The sequence below is a fragment of the Pecten maximus genome, chromosome 7 (assembly GCF_902652985.1).
Source record: "Pecten maximus chromosome 7, xPecMax1.1, whole genome shotgun sequence".
NCBI lineage: Eukaryota > Metazoa > Mollusca > Bivalvia > Pectinida > Pectinidae > Pecten > Pecten maximus.
The window spans coordinates 27,799,481-27,818,427 of record NC_047021.1 but is presented as its reverse complement, the minus strand read 5'-3'; the positions used below and the strand labels follow the sequence as shown (position 1 = coordinate 27,818,427).

The 18,947-nt window shown below is 36.4% G+C and overlaps 1 protein-coding gene across 1 annotated transcript; it reads left to right on the top strand.

Annotated features, from left to right (window-relative positions):
* The first annotated feature begins 2,861 nt into the window (after positions 1-2,861).
* LOC117331157 (neurogenic locus notch homolog protein 1-like) lies at positions 2,862-17,305 on the top strand. The gene is made up of 8 exons (XM_033889754.1): positions 2,862-3,197; positions 3,444-3,578; positions 3,961-4,200; positions 4,338-4,561; positions 9,811-10,108; positions 15,408-15,533; positions 16,254-16,490; positions 16,899-17,305. Exons 1-8 carry the CDS (start codon positions 2,960-2,962, stop codon positions 17,132-17,134), a joined length of 1,734 nt encoding a protein of 577 aa, XP_033745645.1. The 5' UTR covers positions 2,862-2,959; the 3' UTR covers positions 17,135-17,305.
* The last annotated feature ends 1,642 nt before the right edge of the window (positions 17,306-18,947 follow it).

Sequence of the window (18,947 nt, the reverse complement as noted above, 5' to 3'; positions counted from 1 at the left end):
GTATATTAACTACATGTACTTTGAACTGCATAAATGTAATCAGCTTGGTTTAGGTGCAGCCACGACAGATTGATCCATATATCATTCTTCCGCCGAGTACCCCATCCAGTCGATTTTGGTGTTTTTTCTCTCGGTAAACTTTAGATCTTTGCCGAGACAAAAACAAACTGTCGTTTTTTTAATCAACCAGTTCTGAAATGTTATAGTAGATTTTAAAAATGTATGGTGATGGCCACTTCAACATGCTGTAACGTCTACACGGTGTTGTTACTGTGACTCCATAATGCTAACCAAGTCAGGGGGCTACCTCTCATATTCTAAAAGCATACAGATTTACACTAAGGAGCACTGTGAGCACTTATTGACATACTATTCTAGAGATACACCCCATATAGTCACTCTGGACGGTTCCGGTCAACTCTGTGTGACGTTACATTATTTATCTTCATTCGTGAATGAATACACTACTGATTGTCCGTCTAATGTATTTTGTTTATATAAGACATCTCATAATACACCTTTGTGGGTCTAAAAGGAATCAAAACTGAATTGTAAATTGATGGGAATAATTAAATATCATATGACGTAGGAACGGTCGAGGATGGTCCCTTTGTAAACCTGTGATATGTACTCGATAAGAAATGTACCCGATGTCCTAAATAGGCGCGTCTGGACTTTTCGATGAAGGAATATGTTTTTTTTTTTTACGAAACGCGTCATTTTATTTCATTTACAACTTCCTGAATACATTATATATTTTATTGCACACTATATGTACAATAAAATAACACTCAATATATCTTATTACATCTCATCGAAAGTTGTAAACCTCACGTTTTTTGTTTTTTGTATTTATCTCATGACAGACAATACTTTAAAACATTCAAACATAAGTAACAGGAAAAGAAATAGAACCTTTTAATGCAGGCTATGTTTACATACGTGTCGGTTTGGCACGTGTGCGACGAGAAGGTCGACTGACCTTGTCATCTGAGATAAAGAGAGTGTGGTTAATCCATACTGAAAATAGTTATATCCCTGTGACTGGACAAATTAATTAACGCAGCTCTAATGACAAATGTATGAGACATTACTTGTGTTTCCTGATTCCGGCCGTTCATTTAAATTGATCGGTGGTAGCGGTATTTAGTTAGTGATTAATTTTCACATGTAAGAAGTGTAAATATTAACAAAACAAAGAAAGAAAGAAAAAGAGAAAAAGAAACGTCACCATATTTCCTTCAAGATCACCTTTATATTTTTATTGGAAATGGTGCTCAACAGACTGAAAATGGGAGTACCTGGATCTCCTTCGTAATTATAGACATAAGTTAATGATCCAAATAACGTCACTTTCAAGAACTATTCAGCAACTTATCAGCATTCGAAGCATACTTTGAAAAAGTCTCAGTCAAAAAACAAGTCAAAATTACAGATTGGTTTAAAAAGATGTAAGCTTAAGAAATAAAAAACGATGTCTATTTATGAAATAAAATATTTGTAACGTGCAGTCGTCTTTGGTTATGTTTATGGACTAACATACGTGGAATCGGGATGGAACTAAGCTTACATATGTATAATGTAGGCCTATATGACTTTAACGTTTAGTTTCAGAAACTCTATAACGAATTTCTGTTATAACGAATTATTTCTCCTGGTCCCATGGAATTCGTTATAGCAAGGTTTTACTGTATATTATTAAATATTTAAATGTTATGATTATGAGTCCAGTGAAAGGGATGTCTTTAGATCCTGTATCGGTAAATAACTTAACTATGACACTTCTCATTGTTAATCGACCCTTCCTTATCAAGTGTCGTTAAGGTTATCTAACATGGCCAATCTTTAGCAAGATAGGTGTAACGACATAACATTTCAAATGTGATGTGACGTTTAGCGACATTTTTTTTCCGAATGTGTTTGGCGTCGTTCAAACCCCTTCAATGGCGAGAAGATATATCGGGAGAGATCTATATCAATATAAATAAATATACGATGATATCGTCGGTATAACGATAAATGGTAGGTGTTTCGAAAGACATTGTTTACTGACGACAAGGAGTTATTCACGGGCTTAGAATGCAGTTTAGAAACAGTCTTCAGCGTGGATGTATTTAATCATTAAATAATGATTGTGTTTGTTACTTTTTAAATACGCCCTTAATTGAGAAACAACGAGGTTCGCCCGCAATGCGAGGGTTGTAGTACATTCTGGAGTTCCCAGGCGGGCGGGGGTGACGCGGGTGTTATATAAACAGACAATGATGGACTTTGTACCAAATCTTGTATTGCTTCATCATTCAGTTTGTGGTAGTTTATATTGTAGACATCCCACACTAAACCACATGCCTAAATTTAACCACGCGGCGTTATACATGTGTTCACCTGGTTAGTTAATTATACTTACTGCTAGTGTGTCAATCAGTGTATGAGTCAGCCCTGCCTTATTATGAATACAGTGGAGTAGAGACATTAATTATTGTCGGAAACGTCTTCATACAGTTGTCCACTATCAATATAGAACACGCCCATCACATAATAATATACATTTTTATTTTCTATATTAAAGTATTCTTCAGAATAAAATAATGCAATTTTACCTTTTTCAAACGGATAAAATGTATGTTAATTTTTCCGAGTGTTAGGATTTCAATATCTAAATTGGCGGTGACGTCATCTATTATTATGTCTTTATTGAATTACTATTAATTTATGGGCCTATAAACACTGCGGTCATAACCTACACAAGTGCCGATTTGTTAGTAGGGATCCGGGGGTTGGTCACGTGGTGTACATATCCGGTGTGTGACGTCACATCAGGTACAAACTGCACAATATATAAGCTAAACCGAATCATTGAAAATCATAACCAACCTTAATCTGGCGTCAAGGTTTGGAGAACGAACAGTAAAATCTACACCAGACCCAAATAATTATCAACAAGGAAACATCACTGACAATGAACACCATCATCGTTGTACTTGTAGTAGCGATTTCAGCGGTGCATGGATTCGAACCCAAATGCCGCAATTCGTTTGACTTGGTTGTGTCTCCCGACTGTCGTTCATTGTACCAATGCATCGGTGGTATGCCCTTGCTTATGCCATCCTGTCCGTCCGGCCAGGTGTTTAACCGGAAGTACAAGGTGTGCGTCCGTGAAAACAGCGAATACGACGATTGTAGGAAAACCCTTACTGGTAAGACATTCTAATTCTGCTCTTATTTAACGTGTCTCTGTGGGAGTCTGCACTTACCGTGAGAACTGAGCTAACACGTACAAGTTTTAGATTGGGGGAGACTAGAGTAAAGAGGGAACTTCTATGCAAGTCGTTGCATCTGTATTTATGTACAATGTCGAGGCTTTATGTACCAATACTACACATAGTCGCTGCTTTATCATGCTACACCTTTCACCTCATCGCTGTCTTCTTTTCTCCTTATAGTTCAGGATGACAAAGATGACGTGTGTAGAGACGATTTGTGTAAGAACGGTGCTACCTGTACAAGTCTCGAGGACGACAAGTCCTTCTTCTTCTGTAACTGTCCGCCAACCCACACCGGACCTACGTGTGAAACAGGTAAGTGTTAACATTGTGTCCTACTCCTAGAAACCTAGTCCTCGTTCGGTGTTAAGTTCGGTATATATTTTAATGACATCGGTACAAGTGAAGTGTAAAGTGTATATTACACGATTAAGCTTTGTAGTGGTCCTATTAGAAGGTTATTCTGACATAATCAACGTGCTTTGGTCTATTTTTTCAAAGTTATTTTGCGTGATTTTAAAATATCAAACGTCATTGCATCTACGATAAATAAGTCGTCTGTTTTCGTTCTAATAGCTTTTTTCGCTGAGATACCTATTTCCGGTGTAAATACGTTCTGCTACTGTACTATATAAAAAAAATGTACCTCAAATGATAACATTCACACTGTTCCGTATATTTTTGTGAATCTCCACAGCAGTCGTCCAGAGTCTGTCCGTGCCACAGTTGTGTGCTGCCAACCCGTCACTAGTGATCTCCCACCCCACAGAATGCCAGCTCTACTACAACTGTAGCCACACCTATCAGACCATCCCCCGCTATTTTGAGCAGCACATGCAAGAGTGCACATACCCCAAGCTCTTTTCCAACCGCACACTCTCCTGTGAGGCTTTTGAAGATGTCACGTGTGGGACTCGTGCGGAATACAAATCTGCATGTAAGTATCAGTAGTGTTTTATTCATAGAATAAGTGTCTTAAACAATATTTATCCGTAATCACGAATTATTTCCTCTATGATTTATGATTATTTAAGCTTAAATAAAATTGAATGAAACCTTTATTGCTTTCTACAGGTAATTACCACTCTAATAAATGTCCTGTCGCCCACTGCTACCCGTGTCACCTTGCCCATCCGAGTTGCGAAGGTCTTCCTGATGGGATCCACGCTCACGCGACAAAAGTTGGATCCCCTGAATTCATGATATGTCGATCAGAACGCACGATCGAAACTGGCAGATGTCCGATTGATAAGGAGACCTCCCAGCAGACATTTGTCAAGTACGGGAAGTGCAGCCTCTAGAAGCGTCAGTTAGACAAAAAACATGGACATTATTATCCGCTTGACCTCCAGACTAAATCATTCTTATCATGCTTAGATTAGACTGATCGTTGGTTATCGTGATAACAATACATACTGAAGGTTGTGTCTAGGAACAGTCAGTCCGAATTCGACGGCACAAGAAATCCATACCGGAAGTATACCCGGAAGTCGTTAAGAGCAATGCCAAAATCGCTGCATTGAAAATTTGACGTCCATTTATTTGTATTATTATGATTATTTCTTTATTTATAATAGTTTATTTGTCATATTTTAAGCACGTTATTTTTTTCAGTATAATGTGATATTTGTCAGTGTTCTAGTGAGTATCAGTGAACGATTAAATAATATTATCATATGTGCTCTAAACTTTGTGTAAAATGCATGTAGTACGTACATATACATTACAATGTTCGTCTTTTATAGGAGATTTAATATATTTACAGTTGATTTTTGAAAATAAAATATCATAAAAGTATCATCGTGTTCGCTAGTCAATTAAAGCGGTTTTGCTATCCCCATGTTTATTTGGCCATCCATACAGACGACTGATCACGGATACGGATAACATTCAGAATTAATGAAAACAAATCGCCATACAGCTATTTCGTCCTGCTAAGACACATCAGTGATGGTAGGATCCAACGTTGAAAACCCAAAAGGGACATCGGGAAAAATTGAATTGGGCCTGTGTCTGTTAAAATACAGCAGAGGAGAACAAGAAATAGAGGACATCATCATTAGACCCAATAAACATCCACAAAGGGTGATATTCTAGATGGCACAAGGTGGTCATATAGTGGTCATGTAGTGGTCATGTAGTCTGGACATGTAGTGGTCATGTAGTGGTCGGGTATTATTGGTGTGATAAATAATCCGGCGTACTAAAACAACTCATTGATATTACTTGTGAGCTACAATAAAACTACTTATTGATATTACTTGTGAGCTACAGTAAACCGACTCATTTATATTACTTCTGAGCTACAGTAAAACAACTCACCGATATTACTTGTGAGCTACAGTAAACCAACTCATTTATATTACTTGAATGTTACAGTAAAACAACTCATTGATATTACTTGTGAGCTACAGTAAACCAACTCATTTATATTACTTGAATGTTACAGTAAAACAACTCATTGATATTACTTGTGAGCTACAGTAAAACCAATTATTGATATTACTTGTGAGCTACAATAAAACAACTCATAGTTATTACTTGTGAGCTACAGTAAACCAACTCATAGATATTACTTGTGAGCTACAGTAAAACAACTCATAGATATTACTTGTGAGCTACAGTAAACCAACTCATAGATATTACTTGTGAGCTCCAGTAAAACAACTGGTTGATATTACTTGTAACTAAAGTAAAACCAATCATTGATATCACTTGTGAGCTACAGTAAAACCAATCATTGATATTACTTGTGAGCTACAGTAAAACAACTCATTGATATTACTTGTAACTACAGTAAAACCAATCATTGATATTACTTGTAACTACAGTAAAACAACTCATTGATATTACTTGTGAGCTACAGTAAAACAACTCATTGCTATTACTTGTGAGCTACAGTAAAACAACTCATTTATATTACTTGTAACTACAGAAAAACAACTCATTGGTAAAACAACTCATGCAAAATGCAAAGAACGTTAAAAACATATATCTATAACAATAATAAAAAAGCACCATCCTGTGTTGCTCAGAGCTCTTACATAATACCAATGTTTAATTACTATAAATTTTAATGTAAATGGTTTGATTGTATGGTAGTGAACTGTATGCTGAGAATATAAACTTTAGTATTTTCAGACACGCGAATCATTACATCAAGTCCAGTAAACTATCTCTATATCCAGTGTATAATCTATTGACATTATCTAGGTTCGTGTTGTATTGGTTATAATGAATGTCGATAGAGGGCGTTCCATTAGTTGTTATAACGTGTGACAAATCTCCATTGTCGTTTTACTTGACAATAAAATATGTTTAACAATTTTGCTTGACGAAAAATGGTACCTTTGTGAAGGTTACTTTTATGTATGATAAAACATACAAACATACTTCGATATGTTCTTATTAAAGTAGTAAATAACAAAACACGTCTAATGACCTGATGACCCCTCAAACGTACAAAACACGTATTCGTGCGTTCCTTTATCGGGTTCGTACCAGTTGTACGGTACGAATCTGCTGTACAGCTGGTAATGGAATGCGGTGTACCAGTAGAACCGAACCGGTTCACGTGGTTCGTTTCATGACACGTACCACTTTGATCCAAGATGGCGGAACTGTGATGCTTCATTCGTCTTACTACAGTAACGTACATGTTGTTAAAAACGAGACGAGGAATCTTCATTTGTGATGAAACTGTATAAATTATACGTGCTAATATATGACGGAACTGTTCAGGTATTTATTTTACATCTAATACATTGTAAAAAGAAAAATAATCTTTTTTTTCATGTTTGAAGCGTTTATTTTCTAGAGACGGCCGCCGTCTTAGGAACTCACTTGAGATAAAGTTGCGTTCCATTTCTATTTGGTACAACTGGTACGAACGCGATAAAGGAACGCACGGATAGAATCGCACAAAACTGACAAGCCGGAACAATGACCAACACAAATAGCCAAATACAGTTAACTCGACCTTAAATTACAACTTGTGCAGTTGTTTTACCAGAAAGAATGAGGCACTATACAATGACATATAATAAATGATTCACAAAGAAAGTTCACATAACATCCTGTTTTTGAAAATGACATCCTTATCATAATCAGTAATTATCACAGCACTCCGGTGTTGTGTAATAAAGGGCACGTGCATATCTCACATTATTTAAAGCTAACATTTAATGTACTTGACTATCGTGTGAATAAAAATAACCCTGAAATAAACCTTTCATAAACGTTACTGGCGATAATTCTCATTCCTGGGAAGAAAAATCAATCAATATTCTAAGACCAAACTACCTTGCCGATGTTGCGGATGTTTTTCTCTCCCTTGTCTAAACTTTCTCTAGGATCTTGGCTTCCAGAGCTTGCCTTAATTCCTAACTCTAGTTTCTCCTCGGCCTCTTGATTAATGATTTAACTTATGCCATCTACTCTAGAATCCGTGGTGACAGCCATCATTACATCTTCATCCGACGATAGCGATGATTTGGCTCCATTTTTCTCATCTGTTAGAGCGAGTATGTTCCGTCTCATCTAGCAAGGTCTTTGCGGTCCCGGGCAGATCCACACAAGCGCAAAGCTGACTATTCTTCTTCCTGCCCGGCAGTGGTACTACAGTACTTCCGTCACCTTAATTAGATTAGATACAATGTAATATCTACATAAACATTGTTACCATGCAAGTATTGTCTTTAAAATAACATCTTACTTTATTAAAGAGGCTTGCCCGCAGAGAGATCAGAAAAATGGGCTAATAGAAAAAGATTTTTTACACATGACAGATTGTTGAAATTGTTGAGTTTTTCATTTTATTTTCCTTATAAAACGCTGAAAAGTGATATTAAAACCTCATTTTTTAAATATTATTTATTTAATCGCAACCCGCAATAAGTCCCCGCTAGAAAGTGGAGTCTAATTTGATTGACACATCAAAGAAACAAGCACGTGCACAGTGCCGCACAGTGATAACTTCAAAGGCAGCGGCGATTTACAAAGAAGATTTGCCGTTATATTCCATACATTTCCCTCTCAGGTTGAGTTTTAAAACGTCTTTTAAATACATATTCTGTAATTGTTTTCAGGAAATAAAGTCGGAAAGCCTCTAATTTTGTCACATAGAAACGTGTACTGAAGTTTATTTAGTGATCGGAGATGTGCCGTTTACCGGTCCGTCTGCGGGTAAGCCTCTTTAACACATTGAAATATTAAATGTGGACAAAAGCAATTTAATCATACATAATGTATTTTCAATAGTTATTATTAATTATGACAAATGTAGAGTCCGTCCTATGACGAGTAGGTATTAGTGTTGGATTTTCGAAGAAAATGTTGACCAGAATATTTCATGTAAAGGTGGATGAGTCTTCAGTCATAAATATTCATTGCAGAATTAATCTCCGGTCCAAAGGATCTAGAAACGACCGTGTACCTACAACACCCTCTCCTCCCTTTCCCTCCCCCAACTCAACGACAGTTTAAATATTTGTTTACCCAAATTTACTTACGTTATAATGACATAACCATTTATTTAGAAAAGTATGTGAAATTTTTATATCAAATGTGATTACAATATGTAACGTTAAATATATCAAAAGTATAACTTAATAGTATATCAAGATAACATTATCGGAAACCTTAACAGAACAAGTCTGTGAAAAGAGTGCTCAACTCACTATGTGCAATTCCCCAATCAGAAAACTTGATAAAAATACATAGATTATATCATAATTGTTATCGTTTGATGGGATTGTGGACAGATATTTGTTTTATGGAATCTGCAAATTATAACTAGAATAGGAAATGCATTTTAGTTCCTTTAGTAATAAATACTTTTCACGAGTGTGGATAATATTAGGTAGATACAAGCTATTAACCATGTTTGTTATTACTAAAAACACTAGTTAATGATATACAAAGTGTCTTAAATTTCAAAATGGCATAAAAGAAGTTTTTTGTCGTTGATAATGAACACATCTTGAATTTCCACACATACATTACACACATGTACTTATTGTGAAAGCATTATAAATTCAGCAGAAAAGAAACAAGTTTTATTCCGCCCTAAATATAAACATTCCTTTACATCAAGACAGTTTATATAACACCCCAAGTGTGACACACCAGTTTCTTACTCAGCGACTGTCAATATTATTCGGCAACAAAGATAGACAGTTAAAAATATTGTGGACCATGATACATCAGTATAGCCCAAACTGTTTTGGTTCCTCACTTCCCGTTGCCGGTGTTGACATTGCCTGCCAGAGTCTGCGGAACATTCTGTCATGTCGTTTGATAACAGTGGACAAACACTGTACCGTCTCTCGGTGCCAGGTCGATAAGCGCCATCATTATTGTCGCCCGTCCGCACCCCTTCCGTAACTTTTGGTGGCAACGGAGATTCCTTGGCGTCACGTGACTTCGTAATGTCTGATGACGTCAAATGAAGTTTGGTAGTTTTGGGCGTATATCTAAGCAGTAACTGAACAGATCGTCCAGAAGCTGCTAAACCCGAGATCGAGCAGGTCCCCTGATATTGGTTTAACTTGAAATCTGGTTCAAAATTTATAATATCGCCGCCAAATATCTAACCATGTACACTTTTGTACTTTGTGGTCTGGTGCTGATGATGGGAAGCCATGTTTGGTCAGAGGAGGTTGCATGCCGGAGTGACTTCGACTCCTTTGTGGACAAAGAATGTCAGACCATGTGGCAGTGCGTTTGGGGTAAAGCAATCAAAATGCCAGGATGTCCCGCAAAAGGTCTCGTCTTTAGTAAACGCTACAAGGTGTGTGTACGGAAAGGCAGCGAGTTCGATGACTGTGATACCGATATCAGCACATGTAAGTACAGATTGTAATAGATTCTACTAAACAAAGCAAAATGATATGTCAAATGGTACCGGAAAAAAACTAGTTATTTATTACATTTTTACCAGTGAAATATCAAAAATTATTCATTTTATAAAAGTGATATTTTTCACTAGTGAAAAATATCACTTTTGCTGATTTGACCAATCAAATTAATGATTAGAAAATACCAAAATAATTGACCAATCAGAAAGCCCGACATATATGTCAGCACCTGGACAGGGGAAACTACTTTTTTGTTTATAAATTATCGCTGTAGGCCTAGTTAGCATACGGGGTAGGGTTTTCGTTGATAAAAAAATGTAATAAACAGAATATCTAACAGTGTCTTCGGTAAAACCAAATATATTTCACTCGTGTGGCTAATATTTTAATATTTTTCACTCGTGCTGCGCACTCGTGAAAAATATGAAAATATTAGCCCCACTCGTGAAATGTATTTGGTATTACTGAAGACACTGTTAGATATCCTCTATAGATTTTACTAAACAGAGCAAATAATATGACAAAGGGTACCGGAAAAAACTAGTTATATATTTAATATAAGATCAAAATACCTAAATTTGTTCACTTTTAACCAATTTTCATAGTTCGCGTGAAATAAGCATGGTATTACAACACAGCGGATTAGAAACCTTTTACAGACAGAAAGATGCTATATTAAACGAAGAATTACGGATGGTTTGGGAAAATTTGTAAAACGGTAGGTAGAAGTAAAACATTTATCAAATGTCAAAGAGAACCACAGCCATTGTATCTCCATGGATACACTTTAATGCATAGAGTGGGTATACTAACTAATACATGATAAACACGTGGCCGATAATCCAATAACTGGAGTCTCTGACGTACATTTTTAAACAAGGTCGAAAGTGATAATGGAACCTTTGTATAATGTGACGTCATTAATATCTATACGAGTTGGCCATGATAGCATTAACAAACAGATACTGTTCAGTCCTTTTAATTGAATGCAACTATCTTATTTTTGGGCAAAATAAGTCATGTGATAAATCGTACGTATTTTCAAATACTTCCAGTTTACTGCAAGGATAAACCTAATTAAAACATATTAACGGAATGATGAATTAGCGCACAAACACTGATTGCCATGGAAACCAATGTAGATAAACTACAATTAGCACAATCATAATTTAGCGGAATGCTTCCAGTGCGAAAAACGCTAAAATACGATTGCCGCTAAATGTGCACTTTACAGTAAGTTACAGTTACAGTAAGTTGCAGTAAGTTACAGAAAGTTACAGTTACAGCATCTTCGCTAGCCAAGGCTAGCGAAGATGCAGTTACAGTAAGTTACAGAAAGTAAAAGTAATTAAAAGTGATGTTTTATAAGTACATTGGACCAACCTTTATGTACCAAACATAAAGGCCATTAAATAATGACATGCCATTAAATTCAAATTGTGACGTATCGTTTCTGGTTGACTTCGGTTTTTTGACAAACCTGGGAATCATACAAATCGCGTTATCGATATAACGGTATTTGTAAACTTTATTTATTTTACAATTACGAAACAAATTATATCAATTTATATTAATCACGCTTGTTGTCCCGGATTGAAGCCCGCAAGGGGTTTTACATTTGGAGGAAACCGGAGAACCCGGGGGGAAATTAACGCATAGGTGAAAGGCAAGTGCCACCCGACCACTTAGGGTATTTAGAATTAGCATTTCTAGTTAATATAAATCCTACAATACCCGCTACAAATCATAGAGTCATGTGTTACTCCTGAACTGTTTTCATCTTTAAACCTACATGTATATGCTTTGAGTATATCGTAAGGTTCCATCTTGTAAAATTAACTCTTTTTTTTTCATTTATACGTATTTCAGGCTATTTTCTCTTCAAACGAATTTAAACTTTAAACAATCATGTTCTTAACAGAAAATACCCCTACACGTAATTTACATTTAAAGTATGACATGTCTCGATTTAAAATATAATAATGAAATACTATTTAACGCCAAACACCTTTACAAACGCGTACACTTGCTAATGAGACTAGACACTGCCCATTCTGAAATCTTTGTCTCTATCGTCTCATTGCTCCTCTATTTTATTGCAATAGACAAACCGTGCCCTAATATCTCATCTGCTTCAACAGGTTCAGGAAAAATATCTTTTTAACAAATTAAAACAATATGCATGGTGAATTGTTAGGTATTATGTATGTAGATTCAGAGAGGTTAAAATGACACCGGTTACCAGGAGTCGATTGGTTGGATGTAGAACTGTAACCACTTGGTTTAGCGTCAGGAACTGACTAAAAATAAACATAATAAGCTTTAATACTACCAAAATCTTCATTTGGTTTACCATGAACGAGACAAGCATTTCATCATTTATAATACAAAATTCTATTACGACGGAAGTCAATCTAAGATGAACGTGTTATATTGATATTTGTTTTGACCAGTATCTCGTTATTTGGATTTTCACTTATTGGTATATCGTTATCTGGATTTTTACTTATTGGTATCTCGTTATTTGGATTTTTTACTTATTGGTATCTCGTTATTTGGATTTTCACTAATTGGTTTCTCGTTGTCTGGATTTTTTACTTATTGGTATCTCGTTATTTGGATTTTTTTACTAATTGGTATCTCGTTATTTGGATTTTTACTAATTGGTATCTCGTTATTTGGATTTTTTACTTATTGGTACATGTATATCGTTATCAGGATTTTTTACTTTTTGGTATATCGCTATCTGGATTTTTTACTTATTGATATCTCGCTATCTGGATTTTTTACTTATTGGTATCTCGCTATCTGGATTTTTTACTTATTGGTATATCGTTATCAGGATTTTTTACTTTTTGGTATATCGCTATCTGGATTTTTTACTTATTGGTATCTCGTTGTCTGGATTTTTTACTTATTGGTATCTCGTTATCTGGATTTTTTACTTATTGGTATCTCGTTGTCTGGATTTTTTACTTATTGGTATCTCGTTATTTGGACTTTTACTTATTGGTTTCTCGTTGTCTGGAATTTTTTTTTTTTACTTATTGCTATCTCGGTATCTGGATTTTTTTACTTACCGGTATCTCATTATAACGCGATTCCTAATAATTATGCGTCTATCTCATTATTAAGATTAAGATAGCAGGTAACATTTGAAATTTGACGTGTGTTAAACAGACAGAAAGCTATTCTAACCGCAGACCATCATCAGATACTTGCATAAGCTTCATACAGATATATATATATATGTCCATGTGATGTAATTAATACAGTACAGTATGTCCCTGTGATGTTATTAATACAGTACTGTATGTCCCTGTGATGTTATTAATACAGTATTGTATGTCCCTGTACTGTTATTAATACAGTACTGTATGCCCCTGTGATGTTATTAATACAGTACTGTATGTCCCTGTGATGTTATTAATACAGTACTGTATGTCCCTGTGATGTTATTAATACAGTACTGTATGTCCCTGTGATGTTATTAATACAGTACTTTATGTCCCTGTACGGTTATTAATACAGTATTGTATGTCCCTGTGATGTTATTAATACAGTACTGTATGTCCCTGTGATGTTATTGATACAGTATTGTATGTCCCTGTACTGTTATTAATACAGTACTGTATGTCCCTGTGATGTTATTAATACAGTACTGTATGTCCCTGTGATGTTATTAATACAGTACTGTATGTCCCTGTGATGTTATTAATACAGTACTGTATGTCCCTGTGATGTTATTGATACAGTATTGTATGTCCCTGTACTGTTATTAATACAGTACTGTATGTCCCTGTGGTGTTATTAATACAGTACTGTATGTCCCTGTGATGTTATTAATACAGTACTGTATGTCCCTGTGATGTTATTAATACAGACCTACAGTACTGTATGTCCCTGTACGGTTATTAATACAGTACTGTATGTCCCTGTACTGTTATTAATACAGTACTGTATGTCCCTGTGATGTTATTAATACAGTACTGTATGTCCCTGTACGGTTATTAATACAGTACTGTATGTCCCTGTACTGTTATTAATACAGTACTGTATGTCCCTGTGATGTTATTAATACAGTACTGTATGTCCCTGTACGGTTATTAATACAGTACTGTATGTCCCTGTGATGTTATTAATACAGTACTGTATGTCCCTGTACTGTTATTAATACAGTACTGTATGTCCCTGTGATGTAATTAATACAGTATTGTATGTCCCTGTACTGTTATTAATACAGTACTGTATGTCCCTGTGATGTTATTAATACAGTACTGTATGTCCCTGTGATGTTATTAATACAGTACTGTATGTCCCTGTGATGTAATTAATACAGTATTGTATGTCCCTGTGATGTTATTAATACAGTACTGTATGGCCCTGTGATGTTATTAATACAGTACTGTATGGCCCTGTACTGTTATTAATACAGTACTGTATGTCCCTGTGATGTTATTAATACAGTACTGTATGTCCCTGTGATGTTATTAACACAGTACTGTATGTCCCTGTGATGTTATTAATACAGTATTGTATGTCCCTGTGATGTTATTAATACAGTACTGTATGTCCCTGTACTGTTATTAATACAGTACTGTATGTCCCTGTGATGTTATTAATACAGTACTGTATGTCCCTGTGATGTTATTAATACAGTACTGTATGTCCCTGTGATGTTATTAATACAGTATTGTATGTCCCTGTGATGTTATTAATACAGTACTGTATGTCCCTGTGATGTTATTAATACAGTACTGTATGTCCCTGTGATGTTATAAATACAGTATTGTATGTCCCTGTACTGTTATTAATACAGTACTGTATGTCCCTGTGATGTAATTAATACAGTACTGTATGTCCCTGTGATGTAATTAATACAGTATTGTATGTCCCTGTGATGTTATTAATACAGTACTGTATGTCCCTGTGATGTTATTAATACAGTACTGTATGTCCCTGTGATGTTACTAATACAGTACTGTATGTCCCTGTGATGTTATTAATACAGTACTGTATGTCCCTGTGATGTTACTAATACACTACTGTATGTCCCTGTGATGTTTTTAGTTACTTTAAATACAGTTGTTTTCCTCTGGCAGGCGCTTTACATGCCCAATTGTTGTATCATTTTCTAGCATCTCGCTGATGATTTTTTTTCTGAAATAGAGTTCATTTGTATATTATAATGTCTTTCCATTTATAACTGATGTTCAAGATGTAGTCATTTTTCACTTGTGAGATTCGTACCTAATCATAAGTTTTGTCTAATCATATTTATTTTTAGTTAAACCTGACAAGCCGTGTGAAAACAAACCCTGTAAGAACGGAGCTTCTTGCATGGGACTCGGTGACGACAAGGGCTTCTTCTGTACCTGTCCGCCAACCCACACCGGACCTACGTGTGAAACAGGTAAGTGTTAACCCCACCCCCACCCACAGTCGGCGACACGTGCTTTCAAAGCAATCGCTAAGTTCACATGTAAAACAGAAGTAATATATCCTATCTGCCAACTCATCACGTAACTTCCTGTAAAATACACAGGAACTACTTCCGTCCCTACCAATACCGGAACTACATTTACATGTAAAGAGCATATTCTCGTTTCCATAACTACCAATACCGAAACCATATGTCTTTACAACGCTTTCATTTCCATCACTTCCGGAAGTATAGGTATTTATACATGTATTAACCCCGCCCTACTAGTACCGGAACTTCATATTTAACACCAAATTATCACCTCCGTTCCTTCACTTCCGTAACTACCAATATCGGAGCTACATGTAAAACAATCAAGTATCACTTGCGTAACTACCAATTTAAAGACACATGATAATGAACAGCTCCGGAAGTTACCATGACATCTGAACTCATCGGGTATTATCGCCGATCGTGAAGTACATGTACGCTAATAGTTGATTCTCCGAGGAGTTCGGGATGGTTACAATGATACCATCCAGCGACAAACCCAAATGAGTGGGCTCCTATAGGAAACACGTTTTGATTTTAAAAACATGTCACGTGATTTTCAACCCCTTGCTTCTCAGCGTTGTATTTTTTCTGTATTACATTTGCAACTATTACCAATTTGCATTGTACAAATTATATGTTAATTCCCTTCCCTTGCAGTTGTGACAACCCTTGACATAGCCTCCGCGTGTGCTCACAACCCTGACCTCGTGATCCCCCACCCCACGGAATGTCAGCTGTACTACAACTGTAGCCACACCTATCAGACCGTCCCCCGTTTCTTTGAACAAAACATGCAAGAGTGTTCCTATCCTCAGCTGTTCTCAGCCGAAACCAAGAAATGTGAATCCTTTGAGGACGTACAGTGTACATACCGCCAGGAACATAAATCCGGATGTGAGTTGTTATAAAAATCAGTCTTCTTTTGTTTGGGTTAACTTCGATGACTTTTTCAAGTATTTGTGTAAGAATACTGTTTTGTCCTTCATTAAAATATCATTAATGTGTGTTGTCCATAAAATAATCTAGACTCCTTCAGGCCCTGGTTCCCTCAACATTCCTGAAGTTAGGGAAAGCATTAACTTTAAACTTACAAAAAAGAAAGCATTATTCGGTTAGGGGGAGGGGGTCTGTAATGCTTTTCCATAGAAAAAATTAAATTAAAGAATGTCCTTAGGTTTATAAACATTAATGAAGCCATGGCCTGTTGTAAACGACGAAAGACATCAAATCCTATCATTATTTCATGACACCGGAAGTTCATTTATCAAATTAATGTTATGACGTATTTCCTGTTCTGTATAGGCGGATACCGTCAGAACAAGTGTCCCGTGGCCCACTGCATTCCCTGTGACATCCGGTTCCCGAGTTGCGAGACGTTGAATGACGGAATGTACCCACACGCGACCCGAGCTGGCTCACCTTGGTACATGGTATGCATGAAGGGGCGCACCATCAGTACCGGACTATGTCCCGTAGATCAAACGTCCCGGAAGCAGCTGTACGTTACAAACGGAAGTTGCAGTTCATACAGCTTGTGAACGGCGGAAGTGACGAAGAGTTTGTGTGCAGGAAGAACAGACTTTTGTATGAACTCAGCTGGACCTGTACAACAAACTAAATAATGTCAAAAGTATCGTTGTGTAACAAATAATGCATGTTTTCTCTCAATTTACTATTTATTACTTCCCATTAAATTGTTTTTAAATAAAGGAACTCTTCTTCGTAAGGTCAGTGTTATTCATTACAGTCAAGCACAGGGGCATGTCTAGGTATTTCTGGCTATTCTTTAATATAAGACTAGACATACCCCTGTGGGTCAAGTACAAGAAATACCGAATCCATGTCTGGTTATTTCAGGGTTTACAAATACCAGGCATTAGCAGACAAACAAAAACCGGATACTTCCCGAGGAAAGCCTACCCATGTGTCTGGTCTACAAGACCGGGGTTCCATCAATATACTTAATCAAAGAACGCTTGTCTGTATCACACACAAATTCAATCCGGTTTTGAAGAGAGTTTAAATTGAACAAACCAAATATTTGTATACCTGATCGGGTTTGATCCAAGATGCAGACAAACTATCAACAGAAATAAAGGACTGTTAAAAAAGCACTATTTCACACATATAAATCCCCTATCCCTGAACTCTGGGTACCTGTATCACCCCACACCGCCAGGGTGTCTGTACACGGTAGATACCTGTATCACCCCACACCGCCAGGGTATCTGTACACGGGAGATATCGGTGACAAACACAGGAGGAGCCTGAATGATTAAAATGGGTAAACTATTGCCATCATTACCGGAATGTAATCAGGCGTCATCTATCTCTACTGCCAAGGCACCAATACAGGTAAAACATGGGACGTATGGTATTGTATAGTATCAACAATCAAACAGTTCGTTACGTAGGCTCATACGTACATTGGCAGACACTGTGATCTGAAGTGTTTCCCCCTTTCCATCTTTTTCTTCGCTTTTATTTATTTATTCATTTATTTTCTCAATACTTCTTATTACTATATATTATCTTAATACTTTATTATCTCCAGTGAAAGCTCTTCGATTTAAGAACTTAACTTTATCTATTAAGGAAAGTCTACTACCCAATGTTTCTATCTAACTCCAACCAAACTTTCCTATGGACACTTTGTAGATTAAGGAATTCCCTTAATTTAAAGAACGTGTTAAAACTGGACCTACAGCTAAACGTGAATCCCATACCATTACACTAATGCAGGTAAAACACCAATATAAAATACCAAGACCTTCAACACATCCATGTTACTGTGCTAGGAATTCAACACGATCACGATATACCAACTTCATCGAAATGATTAAGAATTAACAATTAAAAAGGTAAAAGTTAAACAAAGTCACTCAAATACAGGTAAAACATTGACAGTTTGCTGGACCCGCTCGTTTGTCTCGGGGGACTCCGTGGTGGATATCATCCGGTAGGAGGAACCACGAATACAAATTATACACCCGCCTGTCTGGTGTTATCAGCTGATTACTCTCATTAACAGGAAGTCTGAGCTCGTCCAGTAAAAGGTTCAAACACAGCATCGCATTCCTGTCGTATCATCAACAGATAAGTTTATCACGACTTGTATACCAAACATCTCTGGACACGCCTCTATATATAGGTCGCATTATATCACGACATCCCCACGACACGTTCCTATGATCATTCCAAACTCTATATATTACATTTGGAGAATCTTACACTCATGTAACTTTCATTTTGAAGTTTATTTAAGCATTGACCCGCCTTCAAGTAGTTCTTGTAAATGACAGAGCTGTACAGGCGAACATAGCATTGCGCAAAAATGTTTACCTACCAAAC